At 36.2% G+C, this 19041-nt stretch overlaps 1 protein-coding gene and 1 long non-coding RNA gene across 11 annotated transcripts in view; one reads left to right on the top strand and one right to left on the bottom strand.

Annotated features, from left to right (window-relative positions):
* The window catches only part of CLOCK (clock circadian regulator), a 120792-nt gene extending 108288 nt beyond the window's left edge, over nt 1-12504 (top strand). For 8 of the 10 annotated variants that reach the window (XM_069594110.1, XM_069594105.1, XM_069594106.1 and 5 more), the window contains 5 exons: nt 3362-3514; nt 4356-4565; nt 5221-5426; nt 9191-9440; nt 12087-12504. In XM_069594110.1, coding sequence (XP_069450211.1) covers nt 3362-3514; nt 4356-4565; nt 5221-5426; nt 9191-9440; nt 12087-12266 — 999 coding nt within the window. In that variant the 3' untranslated portion in view covers nt 12267-12504. The remainder of the gene's footprint in view (nt 1-3361; nt 3515-4355; nt 4566-5220; nt 5427-9190; nt 9441-12086) is intronic. The other 2 variants (XM_069594108.1, XM_069594109.1) reach the window with 1 other exon arrangement.
* Nucleotides 7723-10575, bottom strand: LOC138442548 (uncharacterized). The gene is made up of 2 exons (XR_011257770.1): nt 10505-10575; nt 7723-9041 (listed from the first exon to the last, which is right to left on the bottom strand). It is a non-coding gene; the product is annotated as an uncharacterized lncRNA (long non-coding RNA).
* Nucleotides 12505-19041: the final 6537 nt, after the last annotated feature.

Raw genomic sequence — 19041 nt, 5'->3', positions numbered from 1 at the left:
AGTGACTTTCACTTTCAAGCTACTAGTGATTTTTAAAAATATAGATGGAGTAAATCTCAATTGTGGACGTTTAGAATACCTGGGGATTTTCTGATTGTCAGTGATATTGGGGAGCCTCTGGTACTTTAGTTGTCTTTAGGATTCATGACAGTTTTGGCACAACAAAAAGCTATCCCGATTAATCCCTGTTGAGAAATACTGTGGTGGCTCAGATGGTAAAGAATCTGCCTGCAGTACAGAAGACCTGGGTTTGATCCCTAGGTCAGGAAGATTCCCTGGTGAAAGGAGTGGCTACCGACTCCAGTATTCTTGCCTGGAGAATTCCGTGGACAGAGAGGCCTAGAGGTCTATAGTCCATGAGGTCACAAAGAGTTGGACATGACTGAGTCACTAACACTTTCACTTTTCATAGAAAAATATTAAAGATGAAATGTAGTTGTCCATTTTGTTCTTCCCATGGATATTGGAAGAATTGAGTAATTTTATTCATATATTCATTTGTTTATATATAAGCCATTTATTAAGCTCCTTATCAGATATTGTAGGTGCTGGCAGTGCAAATATATCTATACTAAGAAACTTTATTACATCTAGAGGGAATGATAGATAACTACAAATATCTATGTTCAAGGTTTAAAGCTTGACACGTGAGCACATTAGATGGACTCTTAATTGCTGAGGAAGTGAAAGAATTTTCTGGAAGAATTGTTACTTAGGCTGAGTCCCAATGGAGGCTTAAATATAAAAGCTAGCAAGACAAAGGAGAGGTATTATAAAAGTGACACTTTTGATTATAACTTCGCAACTTTTAATTTATCACTGCACTCACTCAGTGCCTCAGACAAATGAAAAGTACTAAGTTGTGCTAGAAATGATCCAAAATTTTCTGTTTTGTTTGATGCTGAAGCTATCTCCACATTGTCTTAATTTCAAATAATATTAACACTGCTGCTGCTGCTGCTAAGTCGCTTCAGTCGTGTCCGACTCTGTGCAACCCCATAGACGGCAGCCCACCAGGCTCCCCCGTCCCTGGGATTCTCCAGGCGAGAACACTGGAATGGGTTGCCATTTCCTTCTCCAATGCATGAAAGTGAAAAGTGAAAGTCAAGTCGCTCAGTCTTGTCCGACTCCTAGCGACCCCATGAACTGCAGCCTACCAGGCTCTTCTGTCCATGGGATTTTCCAGGCAAGAGTACTGGAGTGGGTTGCCATTGCCTTCCCTAATATTAGCACTAGGTATCTAAAAATACTTTTATCTTACATGGTGGTTACTTCAGTTGTGCTTAGTTGCTCAATCATGTCCGACTCTTTGTGACCCCGAGGACTGTAGCCCACCAGACTCCTCTGTCCATGTGGTTCAGGCAAGAATACTGGAGTGGGTTGCCATGCCCTCCTTCAGGGGATCTTCCCAACCCAGGGATTGAACCCAGGTCTCCTGCATTGCAGGCAGATTCTTTACCATCTGAGCCACCAGACATATATAATTATAGCTATTATATATTATGATACTTGTACAAATATATTGACATTGCTGTAAACTGTCATAATCTAAATAACAATCTAATTGTCATAATCTTGACTTTTAGCAACACATAATTGTGTAAGGTATTTATAGCAGCACTATATTATTAAATAGTATCTGGAGTAGTTTTTATCAGCACTGAATCCTCAAATAAGTATTCAAATCTCATTTCATTCAGTGATAAAGCCAAACACTTTTCCTCTTAGTTCTTTGATATTATTTCCCATTATTCTGCTGTGTTTATTTTTATTTTCTTATTTGTATTTAATAGAAATTCTTCAAGTGGTGACAGTATAATGTTTACCTAAGTGTATAAATAACTTTAGGATATAATATATTTATATGATATAAATATAAAATTTCAAATAATAAAAAATTAAGGCATGAGGATATTTGTAATATTTTTTCATACCTAGTGTAATCTGATGTTTGATCTGGTTATTGTCAACTTCAGAAGTCAGAGTTGTATACTTTGAAAAGTAATGTTCAATATTCTCAAAACAAACTTTTGAAGATAGGGTAAAAAAGCTTTTGGGGTGTCATTTGCTTTTACATGCATTGTAGGAGACTCTTAGGGTAAGACAGATTTCCAATGAAGTTAGATTCTTTCTGCTTTTATACTGCATCCTGTGCTGAATATTCCTGGAAATAAGTAAATGAGCCTATTTAAACTTAAGTGGTGAATCACTAAATGTGCTTAGTTTCAAGCAGTAGTAAATAGAAGCTGTCTATAACTCAGGTGAAGCAGATATAAGTGAGATTGAAAACCTTACTCTGTAAGTAGAATAACTGTGCTTTTGTTCACATATGGTGCATTCACTTATAATTGCTTAGTCTTTAAAAGCCTAGGTTTTTGTGTTTGAGAACAATTTGTTGAAAATTTTATGGTTGGTTAGTCTGTCAGATTTGTAATGACCTACACAAAGAGGACATTCTTGGGATGACAGACTTTTATGTGAATAACTCTAGGTGCAGACCACTTTTTCATTTGTTAAAAGATCAGGAATGAAGTTCAGGAACTTGTTCTATCAAGTAGTAGCACCACAGTAGGAACTTAGGTCTTTAAAAGCCAGTGTTATGAAGTCATTTGTAATCAGTCAAGCTCTAGTCAGGAGCTGGATGAGAAATTTGAACAGAGATTATATAAAAAATTATTAAATGGTAACAGAGATTAACTACTGAGAGCAGTTAAGAGAATTCAAAAGGATACAGGGAAGACCAGTGTAGAGAGCAGCCACTAAAGGTAAATGAAGGGGAGAGTTGCCAAGGGGGAACAGCTCAGAAGACTCCTTCGACCCTCCTGAACTGCTCCTCCAGGCCAAGCTGAGACTCAGGTCCCATTGGAGATGCTGTGGCTATAGCCACTGAATGGTACACACATTCACTGAAGTGCCACAGACTTGGGCTGGGGAGCAAGCAGCCACTTGCTGGGATACCAGTAAAATTTGCTGGGAAGCTGCCCACTAGCAAGCCAGTGAGACTTGCTGGAAAGCCAGCTGCTGGATGCTGATGACACTCAGTAGGATGCTACCCACTGGCATAAGAGCACGAAGGAAAAGCACTAGAACCAGAGGGGTAACCCATTCTCCCTTTACAGTATCCCTCCACATCATCACTGACATGACTGCTGGTGCCTGCTGATTAAGGAGAAACATTTATGGGGTCCAGCTCTAGCACCACAAAGCTGAGCAAGGATAGGTGAATTAGGCATTGAGAAGCAATAAATTAATAACTGGCATGACAGTCTTAATTCATGATAGACTGCTTGCATTTCACATTTTACAATTATGAGAAGTGATTGTAAAATATGTTATGCTTTTTCCATCCACAATACTTAAGTTTCAGTTCTCAGCTCAGTTAGGAGCCATGCAGCATCTCAAAGACCAGTTGGAGCAACGGACTCGAATGATAGAGGCGAATATTCATCGGCAACAAGAAGAACTAAGAAAAATTCAAGAACAGCTTCAAATGGTCCATGGTCAAGGACTGCAGGTAAGTTACTACATTTGATTACAAACAAAGCATGACGTTTGTATTTTGGCTTCTTAGGAAATTGACTCTTCTTAATAAAAAGTGAGATGCAAAAGATATGTTTCATCCATTTAGTTCAGTAAATGCTCATTGGTTATCTACTCATTATGATTGCATTTACAGTCGCTAAAGATAATTGATTCCTAAGTGTTTCTCCATCAGCATTTTTGTTTCTCCAGATTAGAGTCATCTGTTTTAGCAGTCTAATTATTAGTAAGGTTAAATTCCCATAATATCAAAATAATACTTTACATAGACTTTTAGGTATATGTAGGTACAGAATTTAAAATTAATCATCAGTAATTTTTTGGATAGCTTACTGGTAGGTATGATTCAAATTATAGTCTTATTTGGTCAACCAACAGGGCCAAAGTTATATCTATCCGATGCAACTAGGACTTTGGTAAAAACTTCAAGTGAAAACCACTTCTCTCTAATGCCATGAATTATAAATGATGAGTGATGCAGAGCTTCCAATCCACAGACCTTTGAGTAGCTGAGTTTGGGTAACATTAGCGTGTATAATAATCCTCAACATGTAAAGTGTCAAGCAAGTAGAGGTTTTGAAATTTATAACACTTTTTCTGACAATTAGAAACATGATTAGGGGTTAGGATGATTGAAAGAATGAAAATGAGTATCATATTTTATTCAGTAATTATTTGTTGCTCATTGTTCATTCAGAATGCTTAGTCTTCTTGTTACTTGCTTTTAAAACTTAATTTTTAGCTATTTTTGCTAAAAATGCTCTCATTCTTTTTAATTTAAAAAGATCATTTAAACGTAATCTTTATTTTTAAAGATGTTTTTACAACAGTCAACCTCTGGATTGAATTTTGGTTCTGTTCAACTTTCTTCTGGAAATTCATCTAATATCCAGCAGCTTGCACCTATAAATATGCAAAGCCAGGTTGTTCAAACTAACCAGATTCAAAGTGGAATGAATACTGGACACATTGGCACAACTCAGCATATGATACAACAGCAGACTTTACAAAGTACATCAAGTCAGGTAACGTTATTGAGTACAGTGGGCTAGGGAATGTTCAGTGATTGAAATGTGTGGTGTCGCTAAAACAAAAACAAAAGCTTCATTTTGAACAATATCATATGTAAAACTTTAATAGTAATAATTAGAATGTTTCCTGTATTTCAACATTCAGAAATTTTTTGCAGTTTGCTTGAAATGAATATACAAACTACTTCTGTGTGTGGAAAAAAAAAAGTTGCAGGATTCTGACCAGGATATATGTTACCATATGTGAAGAATGTATTTTGTTAGGGCAGTGATGGCTTAATTAACATTCTAGGAAATTTTGGTAATTGACATGCATCTGTGATTGTAAATCTCAAGACTTCAAATGAAATACATAAAAATGTCAAATGTCAGTTACTTTGGGTGTTTAGTAGTTCTTCATGTATATTTTATGTCATCCTTGTTAAGACCATGCTCCTTTTCAAAAATCATAGCTTACCTTCCAGCAAGATATTGAAGATTAATTCATTCTCAGATATTGCAAGTTATTCCTTGATGGTTCATTTTCTCCCAGAGTAGTATGTTCTGCCACTTCTTTTTCTGTCTTGTCAACTATTGTTAGAATGATTAGTAGTAGAAGCACACTTCCTGAATAAATTTTTTTCTATCTGTAAAATCTTCTGTTTTCTAGCAGAGTCAACAGAATGTACTGAGTGGGCACAGTCAACAAACATCTCTTCCCAGTCAGACACAGAGCACTCTTGCAGCCCCACTGTATAACACTATGGTGATTTCTCAGCCGACGGCTGGAAGCATGGTCCAGATTCCATCTAGTATGCCACAAAACAGTTCCCAGAGTGCTGCAGTAACTACATTCACTCAGGACAGACAGATCAGGTAGTTGTCATGTTTCCAAAGATGTCAGTTGTTTGATTATAAAACAATATTTGGGTTTTTTTAATGAGATTTTAATTTATTGCTCACTCTAGAATTTGAAATAAAAACAATGTATCCTTGTTGAAGTACTTTATAATAAAAGAGTAATAGCAAATTTTATTTCATTTTATTTCATGTTCAAAAATGTGCTAACATATGGTAGAATCCAAATTCTACACAAGTTTTATGATAGGTTTTGTCTGTATCACTGTAAAACTTTTATCTTTTCAATACAGCTGCTGTTGTGTTGTCAATGTAGTAGCAATGGTTAAGGTGTATGCTACCACAGTTTATATGTGTTATGGAGTAAGTTTAGCTCACCTTTCTTGAGTTTTGTTAAGTACTGTACTAAATGCTCAAAGTATATTATCTCATTTAATTCTTATTTTAAAAAATGTGTGAGGGTCTTTATTTCCCAGGAAAGAATAAAAAATTTGGTCAAAGGTCTGAAGCTGTGAAGGGAGTGAAGAAGAGGATCTGAATTCAAAACTGGGTGTCTGATTTCAGAGCTCAAGTACTGAAACATACACTACACTAAAGTTTTATGGGCAATTCTAGAAAAAAATCACTATCTGTGGCTAATTTTAGTCTTCCAAGTAGCTGACCTAGAAATAGATACTTTTCTAAAGATAACCTTTTCAAATATTAGGAAGAAAGATATCTTTCAAAACTATAGGATTTCTATAGTCTTAAAAATTATATTTTAAATGCATTTTTTTTATTTTAGTGCAATATAAGTAAACTGCTACTTTTATAATAAAATCTTGCTGTTGTATTAGACTTTGTAGTAGATTTTATTGAAACTCTATTAATACTTTCCAGAGTGTGAGGAAGCTGCTAGATTGCAGAAGCAATAAGATCAGAGAGAAACTCACTGCTGCTTTTTGGGACTCAGTTCCTTCAAGTTAAAAAGTCCAGCTTTCAAAGGAAGTGTTATGAATATACTCCATAGAAATATTATAAAGGGCTAGATTTAAAGCCCAAGGGAAAATCTATTAACATAGAATGTTGACATGCATTTTAGAGGACACGGTTTAGCAATTATTTGTAGACAGCTGTATTTGAAGGGGGAAAAACAACTTCAGCAAATATTTGAGTGCCTGCTTTATGAGTATGGCACATTCTTTATCCTAGAAAAGATCAGAATAGTCAAAGCTGTAGAAAGGTGAATAAATCAGTATTATTTGATGTGATAAATACGTAGTAGATCTTTGAAAAGGAGGAAGTGAGCAGTTTTATGGGTTGAGGCAAGCAGGTGAAGAGAGGAATGTGGTCAGGGAAAATTTCAGGGAGGAGATACTTAGCCTGTGTCTTAAGCACATTGCTTTAGATATGTGTGTAGCAGGGAGTCACAGGAGGGTATTCTAGACAGAGGGAGCAGTGTATACAAAGAAAGAAGTTAAAGCCAAAGTAAATTGCAGAATGTCTTTTGGTGCCAGAGAGGAATGAGATATTCTCATACTTAGCAGTGGGCAGTTGGGCAATTCAGATACTAAATTCTTTTAAGATTACAGAGAAATTAGTGCTTAGCACTTCTGTGATTAAGCCACTCTGTAATGTTATTTGTTTGTAAATTTTTCACTATATGTGTCTTTGTATTAAATAATAACTTTAATCCTAAAGTACATAATATACAATGCTTTATTTTTAAGATTTTGCATGGATTCAAAATAGGATTGTTTTGTCTTGTGGAACATTTAAACTGTTAGCATAGATATGCTAAGTGTAGTTATAATTATCTACCTTAAAACAGGTTGTAATTGCAGTTAGGTCATGTTAAATCTACAGTAGAGTCTTATCTTGATTTCCTCACCTTAGTGACCAGTGTTAGAAACTAACTTTATCTCACAGAAAAGGCAGATAGAAATGATATTTTTCCCTGAAAAGGCATTGTTTTCTGTTGTTCTTTTATTAAAAACTGTGGAAGCATGAAGGTAGTGGGTGGGACGGAATATTAGTGAATTGTAATAGTACATAGTACAGTGGGTACTATGCCTCTTGATAAATTTGTAAATTGAGGGTATTTTTATGTGCTGTTAGAATGTCATTTAGTTTTGAAACATGAATGTCAGTTATGTTTATAAGACACAACTTACAATGTAAACATCTGTAAACTTAGAGGTTTTTTAAAAATAATTCCTTTAGGACAGGTTTAAGTTTGATTAGCAAAATGAACCATGTGTCACATATATCTAACTCCCAAGTACCTAGTAGTTTTATAAAAGGAAAAAAGTTGATATTTTTAACAGATTAAAAATTTTTTGCATGCGTGCATTACATTTTTTTTATTGTGGTGAAATACACATAACAAAATACTCACTATGTTAACCATTTTCACATGTGCAGTTCATTGACATACGAGCAGATTGGCACCATTGTGACAGTCACTACCATCAATCTCCAGAAATTTTTTTCTTCTTCCCAAACTAAAAATCTATATTAATCAGACAATATCCATTCCTCTTCCACCTAACTCTTAGAAACCACCATTCTACTTTCTAAGCACATAAGTCTGTGAGTTTGGCTACTCTAGATACTGTATGTAAATGGAATCATATAATGTATGTCTTTTCTACCTGGCTTATTTCACTTGCCATAATGTCTTCAAGGTTCAGCCATGTTATAGCATGCATCAGAATTTCCTTCCTCTTTAAGGCTAAGTGTTATTCAGTTGTAATGTATATACCACATTTTGTTGACCCATTTGTCTACTGATGGACACTTGGGTTATATCCATCTTTTGAAAATTGTGAATAGCTGCTGTGAACATTGGTGTGCAACTGTTTGAGTCCCTATTTTCCATTCTTTTGAGTATATGTACAGAAATGGAATTGCTGGATCATATGGTTGTTACATTTTTAGTTTTGATGAAAGACCACCATACTATTTTCCATAATGGATAAACCACTTTATATTCCCACCAACAGTGCACAGAAATTCCAGTTTCTCCACATCCTTGTCAGCACAATTACTTTGTTTGATAGTAGCCATCCTAATGAATGTGATGTATCTCATAGTGGTTTTGATTTGCATTTCCCTAATGATTAGTCATATTGAGCATCTTTTCAGTGCTTATTAACCAGTTGTATATAGTGTGAAGAAATATCACTTAGGACCCTTGGCGGTTTTTTAATCAGATTGTTTGTTGCTATGTTGTAGTATTGTTTTATATTTTCTAGTTATTAATCCCTTACCAGATCTATGATTTGTAAATATTTTCTCCCACTCTAGAGTGCCCTTTTACTGTGTTGGTAGTGTCCCTTGCTACATAAAGATTTTAAATTTGTTTTTCAGTTTACCTGTTTTTTCTTTTGTTGTGTATGCTTTTAATGTTATAATCTAAGAAATTATTGCCCAGTCCAGTGTCATGAAACTTTCTCCCTGTGTTTTATGCTGAGTTTCAGTTTTTGACATTTATGTTTATTAAGTCTTTAATCCATTTTGACTTAATTTTTATATAATTTTTATATGATGTAAAGGTCAAATTTCATTCTTTTGCATGTGGATATCAAAAAAAGTTTGTATTTTTGTTTGTGATCGCTTCATTTTGCTCTGTACATTTGTTTCACTGGTATCCTGAAGGGAAACAAAATTAGAACATATGGCTTTTAAAAAGCTAAATTGGTAATATCATGGGTATTATCTTAGAGAAATATTCAGCCCACTGCCTTTCATAGTGTATACTTGTACTTCTGACTCCCCTTCCCTTTCTTTCCTCTTAACAGATTTTCTCAAGGTCAGCAACTTGTGACCAAATTAGTAACTGCTCCTGTAGCCTGTGGGGCGGTCATGGTACCTAGTGCTATGCTCATGGGTCAGGTAGTGACTGCCTACCCTGCCTTTGCTCCACAACCGCCGCAGCCACAGACACTGTCAGTCACGCAGCAGCAGCAGAGTTCCCAGGAACAGCCTCTCCCTTCAGTTCAGCAACCATCTCAGGCTCAGCTGACTCAACCGCCGCAGCAGTTTTTACAGGTAATTCTCCCTGGGAAGAATGTCCCAAACGTGTTGACCTTTTTATAGTGAAATTAGGGATTAAATGATAAGTTCTGTAAATGAGCTGAAAAATCTGCAAAAACTTATTGTACAACTTAAATTTCTATAAATACAGAAAGCTTATCCCAGTTGGCTACTTTTTCTTCTCTTAGGAAACTTTTAGTACTGCTGTGGAGATACCCAGTTATCTAAATTGGTGGATACAATACGTGGCTACTTCCTACCCATATCAAGGCAATTTACAGAGAGCTCTGTCTGGCTAGAGTTTCTGGAAATCAAGCAAAGGCACCTTTCTCTCTTCTCTTGTTACCCTAGGGCCCATCAAGCTGTGCTCTCTACAGATCATAAGTATTGAAAGGGTTGTTTTTTTTTTAATTACTTTAGGCATTATGTTAAATTGTTGAATTAAATTTTATAACTTTTTTGTTATAAATTAATATTGGAAGAAAAATACTGTGAAGGCACAGGCTGTTCTGAGATTGAGGTACTGCTGCACCACATGCTGTGTGAACTTTGGCAGTTTACTTAACTTGCTCAGATCAGTTTCCTCATCTATGATCTGGAGGTGCTAGTCATTCATATCTCATGAGTAAGATGCAAGTGAATCACTGAGGCTGGTATAAGGTATATACTTAAACACCTTTTAAGTATAACTTGCCTTCATAAATGACCACTATCTTGAATAATGTAATAGATACTCAGATTAACCAAAATGCAGACACAGATGTCTTATGGGCACACCAGACAAGACCTGCTTATCTGCAGGATGCAGGACAGAGCCACCTAGATTGGGGTCCTCAGCAAAGCAGCAGGCAGGTTTCTGGGCCTCAGTGCCCTCTTTGGGGCATCACAATAGCAGACTGTGATATCTGAAAATCCAGCTTTTTCCTTACTGGTCCAAGAGGCCAGCAATGTTGAATATAGGCTAAGCCACAATTTGTACTGGATACCATTCCACTTATTCCAGGCAAATATCATCAGTTTTTAAAGTTATACAACATATGGTATAGTTAGAAGATTTCAGTATTATACTATATACTCACGCATAAATACACTGTTAGTTCATCATCATTGGTGTTCTGGTGCAGATATATTTCTTAACTTGATGATGTGCTAAACAAAAAGAGGTTAGTTACTTAATTATCTCTTGAGAGTCATACAGCCCTTTAGACATTAAGCCATTAATGACTGGGTTAGCAATTGTTATAAATGAATTAATGACAAGAATTTATGATAAGTTAGAAACTATTCTCTAGGGGAAATGTATGTAGTGAGAATTAGGCAGAAGCTTAGAAAGGAAGAAGACTTGCCCTAGGAACTCAGTTTTCTGAGTCTCTCAGAGAACAAAGGCTCTTAAAAGAATGAACATTTTCTTCCACTTCTGGGAAAAAAAACATTTCTAAGAAGCAAGATAGGCAGTATCCTTTAGAAATACACTAATATGTAGATAGAAATACACAATTTGTCTTTTCTGATTATGTAACACCTAGTTGCAAAAGATACTTTTGTTGTAACCCTATAAGGCTCATAAATACCCTGAATTCTTTTATCTTACAAAAGCTTTTCCTAATAACAGTGAGAAAAAGAAAATGTCTCCAAGTGCTTAGCAAAGCTCAGTGGCCTTTAAGTTTCAGAGATCTATCCTTCTGTGTGTTTGTATAGGTGTCTTTCATACACATTTGCAGAAATCACTGACTACAGTTCCTTTTAAAAATTATGAACCCTGCATTAAGACATATTGTCCTTAGTGAAGAAAGATATTAATTTTAAAATTCCGCTTTCTTTTGACTAGTTTCCTTTGTATCTCTAGAAGGAGAAAATTAGGCAAAAGAAACTGAGGTTCATGGAGCTGACACTTGCCCAAGGCCTAATAAATAGAGAGCAAAGCTCAAAGCCAGGGCTGCTTCTGCTTTCAGATCCTGTGCTCTTGTTCTGTTTTGTTCTTTGTTTATCACACTGTTACATAAAGGACATAAGTCTGTAATTGTGTCCTCAGTTTTATGGTACTTTTAAATAATAATGTTAATATTTAATCTTCGTAAAAACCCAGTGTGGGAGGTACTCTGACTATCCTTATTTTGTAAATGAAGAAAATGAGGTCCAGAGATGTGAATATCTTGACCAAGTTGCACATCTGGTGAACTGTGCAGCCAGAGTTTGAACCCAGGCGGTGTACCTCGGGGCCCATGCTCCTGGCCACTGCTGCTCTAACCAGCCAAAAAGCTGGTGCCGAAGGTGTTTTCTGTTTGCCCACAGATTGTTCATATGTCGTGTGCTCTTAGCAATGCTGAAATTGTGTCATCTGTTTAAAAATGTGGTCTTTAGGACATAAAGTAAAAGAGTATGTGTGGTTTGTCTCAGGACATAAATAGCTTTCTGTATCATATTATCTCTAGCTCAGTTTCCTTCTAAAAAGTGAAATTCTGATATACTTCAGAAAGAGGGAAATGCTCATAAGCATTTTCCAGAATACTATTTTTAAGTAGAAGAAAAAAAAAAACAAAAACAAAAACAAGACTTATGTACAGGTTTTGACCCTATGGATAAGTGGAAAACTTGAGTAGTCTTAATGTACACAGTATAATGGGGGTGAAGCAGTGTTGCATAATCCGCTTGTCTTTTTAGACTTCCAGGTTGCTCCATGGGAACCCTTCAACTCAGCTTATCCTCTCTGCTGCATTTCCTCTACAGCAGAGCACTTTCCCTCAGTCACATCACCAGCAACACCAGTCGCAGCAACAGCAGCAACTGAGTCGGCACAGGACTGAAAGCTTGACGGATCCTTCCAAGGTTCAACCACAGTAGCGCACATGCATCCTCTCTGCCCTCAAGGGAGGATGGGGGTGGTCCATAAAGAGTTGCTCGGATGATCTAAGGATATGATGAAAAGTTCCAGCGGTTTCATGGGATGCAATACTGAGTGTTCTAGTTCCTGGAATTAGTTAGCAGGGAAAATGCTGCCTAGCACTGCAGATGTACATTAAATACCAGCCAGCAGGAGGTGATCATAGGGCCACAGCCAATTCTGACAGTGTTTTACTTGCCCAGATATTTTTTAATGGAAAAAGAGTATATTGCCAAATGTTAAGAAGCTCAGCTATGAAAAAGGACCTCCAGTGAATCAGAAAGGCACTAATAACATTAGTAACTTTGAGTGGTTCTGTGCCTGTTTTCAAGTGTTACAGAGGACACACCACTGCCATCCATGTCAGGGGTTTGCTTACGATGATGCCATGAAGACAGTCCAGTAGACTCAGTAGACCCCCTTCCCTTTTCAGATAATGATGGAATAGTAATTAATTTCAGAATGTTGTGTGGGTTCAAATTCTCTATGTACAGATGCTGTAAAAATAATACTATGTATATGTCTGGATAAAAGGAGAGAAAGCAAAACATTTTGTATGCTGCATGAAAGCATTATCTCTTCCTTTAGGTATGAGTACATTTCCTTAGATTCTGACGCCATGTGCAGACTAATACATCCTCTTTTCCCTTTTGTTTACAGTATGGTAGTGTTCTATTCACTCTTCCGGGGCACAAGTCTTTTTTTTTGGTTCATACTTTGACTGTGATGTCACAGTTTGTTCAGTGAGGTATGATGTGCTGCTGGGAATGGAGTTTTTTGTTTTTTTTTTTCAGGTTAAATTATTTGAAACAGGATTTTCAAGTTACTCAGAAATATCCTTCATTTCATTATTCTTCAATTATGTTTAAGAATAGGATTTGCACTGCTTTATTTTAAGATGGTTGGGAGTTTTGAGCACATATTTTGATCTAGTTCCTAGTTGGAAATAGTTGTGTAAACGGTTTTTAACAAGCTTGACAGTTATTTCAAGTATGTTTCAGTTATAGGAGTGAATTTGCACACAAAATATTTTAGGCACTTTTTAATGTTCTCACTGGTGGGAATTTTAACTTTTAGGATTTGTTGGAATCTTTTTATTATCCTCCACAGTTTCAGTGCTTATTTTAGTCAGAAATGATTCAGGGTTATTTAAGGGGGAAAAAAAAAAAAACCAACCCATAGTGCCTTGATTTTCATTCAGGTGATTACTCACCATCTTAAACTCATTGTCTAGTTTCAGTAGCAGTTTTGAAATCTTGGTACATTTTTAATAGCATGTGGGTGTCAGCACCATTAAGTTCCTAATGAAGACTCTCTTGGATTAGAGGTACAAATAATTTCAAAAGAAAAGATAACATTCTAGTGACACTATCAGAGTTACTATTGTGATCACAAAGTTGTTTTTCTAAATCAGCATTTTCCTTAAATTTATGTATTCATTTAGGAATTACCAGTAAATATTTTCTCAGTGTGATCTTAAAATCCTGCAAAAACAAAAGAAGGGTTAGGGATTGGCTTTACCTTCACTATAGCGCTAGAATCTTGTAACTCACGTGCTTTATAAACATGAACTAAGATTTCGTTTGGTGATACCATATTCTAAAGGTAGTAAGTTCCAACCAGAATTGCATACATTAAAAAAAGCATTTTATAGATTCTATGGTACTAATAATTAAATTTATAACTAGAGAACAAAGGAAAATTAATGGGAAAATATCTTATTGGCTATCAAAAATTATTACTGAGGAAAGGGAAGATAGCAAGCTGTAAGAAATCAAAATTAACCTTAAAACGTATAACAGAATTGAGGTGGTTAAACAAAAGATTTTGGCAATGAAAATAATACAGAATTGCTAGATAAAGGTGTCGGGGAACTCTCAGGTGGTTCTTAAGACTTTTCTGTTCTTAGCTTAGCTATCATCCTTAAGGGATATACTTTATCTTTCTGTAGAAAATCATACCTGGCCACACTTAAACTAGAAAATTCATGTTGAAAGAAAACAACCAAAGAAAGTTGGTACCTACCCTTCTACAAAAGAAGTGTTACTAGATGCCAATCAGTAATTAACATATCAAGGAGCTCATCTTCTAGCTAAATGACCATCCAGAAGAGATTTCTGACTTCGCCATGAATGTCAAGAATAGATCAAGATGTCATAATATGTGTGTACTTAAGCATATGCCCACAGTGGACAACGTTGATGTTGTAGAGTATGGCAACAGTATTTTTTTTTTCCCCTTCAAACTTGCCTTTCCTAACCTTATGATGCCATTCCATATATTCTGAGTTGTGCCTCATCTATTTATTGGCAATATATAGTGATACAAATTTAGCAAACAAAAGGTATGAAGAACTGTTATAGTTTATCCTCCAAGTCCCATATGTGAAAAGAAAGATGGTGAACCATGAGTACTGTGTACTTAGTTTAACACAAGCAAAGTGTGAGACAAGCCACAAAGTAAATTTGTAGACAGTTCATTCACATTCTCCTCTCCCTATCCCTTCGAGTATTTTTCCATCCTCAAATATTTAGAAAGCAAATTAGACAAGATTTTGCTTTATAAATCCTATTGTTCTCACAGCTCACTTTTTTCCTGCTTAGAAATGGTTGCTACATTTAAAGAAGCAGCTGGCTGCTTTTCATTTGCTGTCAGAACGAAGTGTTGTGTCCGAAGAGCTAGTAACTGCCTCTCAGCTCCTTCTTTAACTTTGTTTTCCTCCTGCTTCCCTGGAACTTGGACCGCAAAGCGGTTCCCACCCCCTCCTCCATGAATCGAGACTTGAGCATCCTGATGGAAGATTCAGCAGTTGCCTGTAATTCTTTCATTTCTGTAGCCAAAGCTGTTAATTGAAATCCAAATCTCAGTCATGAAAAAATACCAAATAGGAACACTTTTCTGCTACTTAAAAATCTTATCTTCCCTCTTCTTTACTCTCATTGATATTCCATTTTTCTTAAAAAAACACTTTTTTTCTGGGTGGAAATTGTCAGGTGTTAGCTGCTTTGAACTGCTGTGGCCCTGGGTGAGTCACTATTGTTTTTAAACTACCAGTGAGGATTATAAGGATTAAAAAAGTTGCTACTGAGAGTGGTGTCAAAGCAGAATCAAGACACTTAAAAGTACTTTATTATTTGAGTGAAAATATTGGTGGAAAAGCATATTCAGGGGACGGGGATAACATGTAAGTAAATAACTATAGTTCCGTCTCCCAACTCTGTCCCAAGTTGAAGGGGGAATTTGAGTCCTGTGCTCTATCACTTAAATCTGGTGTAAGAATGTACTAGTAATAAAGGGATGCCAGTAACTTTGAATAGTTTGTTACAGAGTACTCAATGCAGATTAGTGAAAATGTTACTGGAAATTTTCAAAAGTGCTTGGGTTGATGGTCATTGCCTTAAAGCATTCTGCTTGCAGTTAGTTAAGGGCACTGTGTGTTGAAGGGAGATGAACCCTTGTTCAAGAAGCCTTAGAAAGGGGCCCCATAAAATAGAACTCGTTTGCCTGCTCTACACAGACAGGGGAAAATTATTTTAAACTGGATATTACTCAACAAGTTTTAAAATTTTTCCACTACATTGAGGTAAACTATTTTTTAAAGTGGACTGCAAATAACATTTTGCTCTGGTATTGCACATTTTTACTTTTTTTTCTGTATTTCTTTGGTGATTGAAAGTTTGTTGACGAACATTTGTGTAAAACTCATTCACGTCTATAACCTTTCCAATATCTGTGACCCTGTTCTTAGTCCCTCGGGAGTCAGTGTTGGAAGGTATAAACACTGGATATTACTATTGCTGAGTGAGTCTAGCCAGAAATAAGCTGATGGGAATTTTTAAATGGAGGAAAAGAAACAGCACAAAGGCGCTTGCCATTTTTCTAGTGATCAGAGAAAAAGTCTTTTTCGTTTGGGGCGGGTGAGCATTCTTCTAAAAGGAGCTTCTGAAGTAGTTGCAAAGGAAAAGAGTTGACTATTTTTATAGTATATTTAATATATTTGTATATAACTATGAATATAATAGGAACCCTTCACATGCCTCCCACTTTTCTAGTTTACTTCCCCCTTTGCCATAGCACTAGCATAGCCTCATCCGCATGGGTACCGTGCCTATTGTCAGCCTACCAAAAGATAGTGCTGCTGCTTTCTGAGACAGGTGAGAAGACCCAACTCTCATGCCTGGGGATCCTTTATGTAGGAATAGCACACACTTTGCAGATATCACACCACAGTCGAAAAGCATCATTCTGAAAGGTAACAAGCACTTTATTGCAATTATTCATTTTGATAAAGTTTATTATCTTAGATATTACCATTTCTAAAGGATCCCCAACTCATCACTTAGGTGAAATTTTTAAATGACACATTTCTGAGAAATGTTTAGATCCAGTGAACCATAGTAGGTTTAAGGGAGTGATTTCAAGGTAGCCAAATGAACTTTGACTTTTGTTTTGAATGTGGTAGAGTCAAGGGATTGTAAATGCCTAGTTCCATTTAGACACTATTGTAAACCTATCTTGCCTATTGTGTGGACACCAAAAGAGACCAATGAGCCTGTTTGTTTTCAGAGGTCTAGGAGAATTGCATCAGTGTGAAATAGATGTATAGAACTAACCTAAAAGTGATTGGTAGTCATATTTTAGAATACAGTAATTTCAAGAATTATTCTGAGTGTTTTAAATGTGCTCTGAAATGTTGGCATGTCATTTCAGTGTTTCCATTTGAATTGCTCTTGTAATGCTTTTGCACAAAAAGAACTGAGAAATACTACTTTGGTTGAAGAAAAGGAAAAAAAATAATTTGGTCGTATTTTAATGTCTCCTGTGGAAACACTGGGGGTGAATTTTGTTGGTACAGTTATTTTCAGGATATTTGAAACAGTATCAAACAGCTCACAAATTAAGCAACCGTGAATGGATTGAAAAATTAAAACTCTTTCCATGTGACTGTTTTGCATACTTTATCCCCATGTCATAATTTAACACTACATTCCTTGTTTTTCTTAAATAAAATAACTTTGCGGGTTCTGTTTTTGAGTATTTAGCAAGTTATTTTCTAAGCTGCCCGGGTTTTCCTAGGGAAAACGTTCTTAGGTGAAATAGGATATAGTTCATGAAAAGACATTAAGTGAAATCCCATCACCACCACCAGCAAACACTGAGGTGCTGCATTAAGTGACAATCAAAATAGTATTTATAGGAGAATTGAAAAAAGGGTTTTTAAAGAAGCAGTTGCTTTGAAAGTAGTTGTCTGGGTTTCTTAAATAAAAATGGCTACATGTATTTATTTATATTTTTAAATATCTTTGCGTTCTGTTTCCTCATCAGCGTGATTTCAGTGTCGTGTATTTAATTGTGGTTTGTTTTGTTCTGCCTCGTATCTTCTGTGCAGAGGACTGGCTCTGCCTCCTGGGAGTGCGTGTGGTCCTCAGCCCTTGCGACACCTCTTGGTGGCGCTCCAAATCTGTTCCACTTCAGCACAGCGGTGGAGCCCAGCCCAGGTGCCCCGAAGGCTCCCCTCCTGTTCTCAACTTAGTTAAGAAAAAGTAAAAGTAACGCCAACTTTTTTCTAGTTTCACTTGCTGCCTTTTCTATTTTATAGGCACTTTTTATATAACTTCCCCAACACAGCCCAAGGCCAGTATGACAGAACCCATGGCACACGTTGCCCGTTTTGCCCATTTAGAAAATGTTACTAAAACAATCAGCATCTTCTGATGGCCATCACTCATATACATATTAAAATCCATCTAAAGTCCTTAAATATAGGCAGAACAATGTATAAATACTACAAACTCTTCTGCAAAGAAAAATAACGTGTGCTGTCTTTTATATATAGTGTAATGTTGCGTGGTCCTTTAAAACCAAAGCCAAACCAAACCTTCCTACACAGCACCGTCCAATAAAAGCAGTGTGTGAACATCTAAAGCCTAGAAATTTGAGGATACTTATTGCTGGTCTGCATTGGAACAGAATTGTCCACCTTAGGGCTTTTGAGTCCCACAGGCCACATCCAGAGTGCACTCCAGCTTTGGGAACCATTAGAGAACGGTAATTAAAACAAGTCAACCACACGCTGGATTTAATGATGTAAAAAGTGTTTCTTGACTCTTTAAGGGAAAATTGGAGAGCTCCTGTTCTTAAATGTACGCTTTTAGGTTTCTGAGGAAACAAACTGTGACATCGCTTTGAAAGTGACATTCAGATGTTTTATGATGTGTGTTTTGAGTTGGCCTGTACTGGTGCAGATTCACCACTGGCAATGGTTGTGCCAATACTAGAGTTAAAATGTAGGAGAAGCTATATTGTGTTCAGGTGGATGTATTATGTAACCAGACAATCATGCAAAAAAAAAAAAAAAACTGGCCAGGAAGTGTCATTTTCCTTTATAGATTTCAGCCAGCCAGAACAGCTGTCATTTAGATCATCCTGGAGTCACTTTGAGATCTGTTTTATCATGGTGTAAGTAAGTTGGGGAAGGTCCTCAGTATGGCACTTGCACATTCATTCTATGTAAAGACTGAAGCCCAAAGACGAGTTAAATTCAGTGCTGTATTGAAACCAGTTAGTGCAAAAAAAAAAAAATTTATCTCTGTAAATCTTTAATTGTTAACATCAGTTGGTAGTTGTAAAAACACACACCAAATTATTTCTATTATGTTCTGTGTGGTTCTTAGTGTGCTACTCTTGACATTGATATGTCCTTACTGCTTGGTTCTTGGTTTAAAATTGAAATTA

The sequence above is a fragment of the Ovis canadensis genome, chromosome 6 (genome assembly GCF_042477335.2).
Source record: "Ovis canadensis isolate MfBH-ARS-UI-01 breed Bighorn chromosome 6, ARS-UI_OviCan_v2, whole genome shotgun sequence".
NCBI lineage: Eukaryota > Metazoa > Chordata > Mammalia > Artiodactyla > Bovidae > Ovis > Ovis canadensis.
The sequence above is the reverse complement of the archived record's forward strand: the minus strand, read 5'-3'. Positions and strand labels throughout refer to the sequence as shown.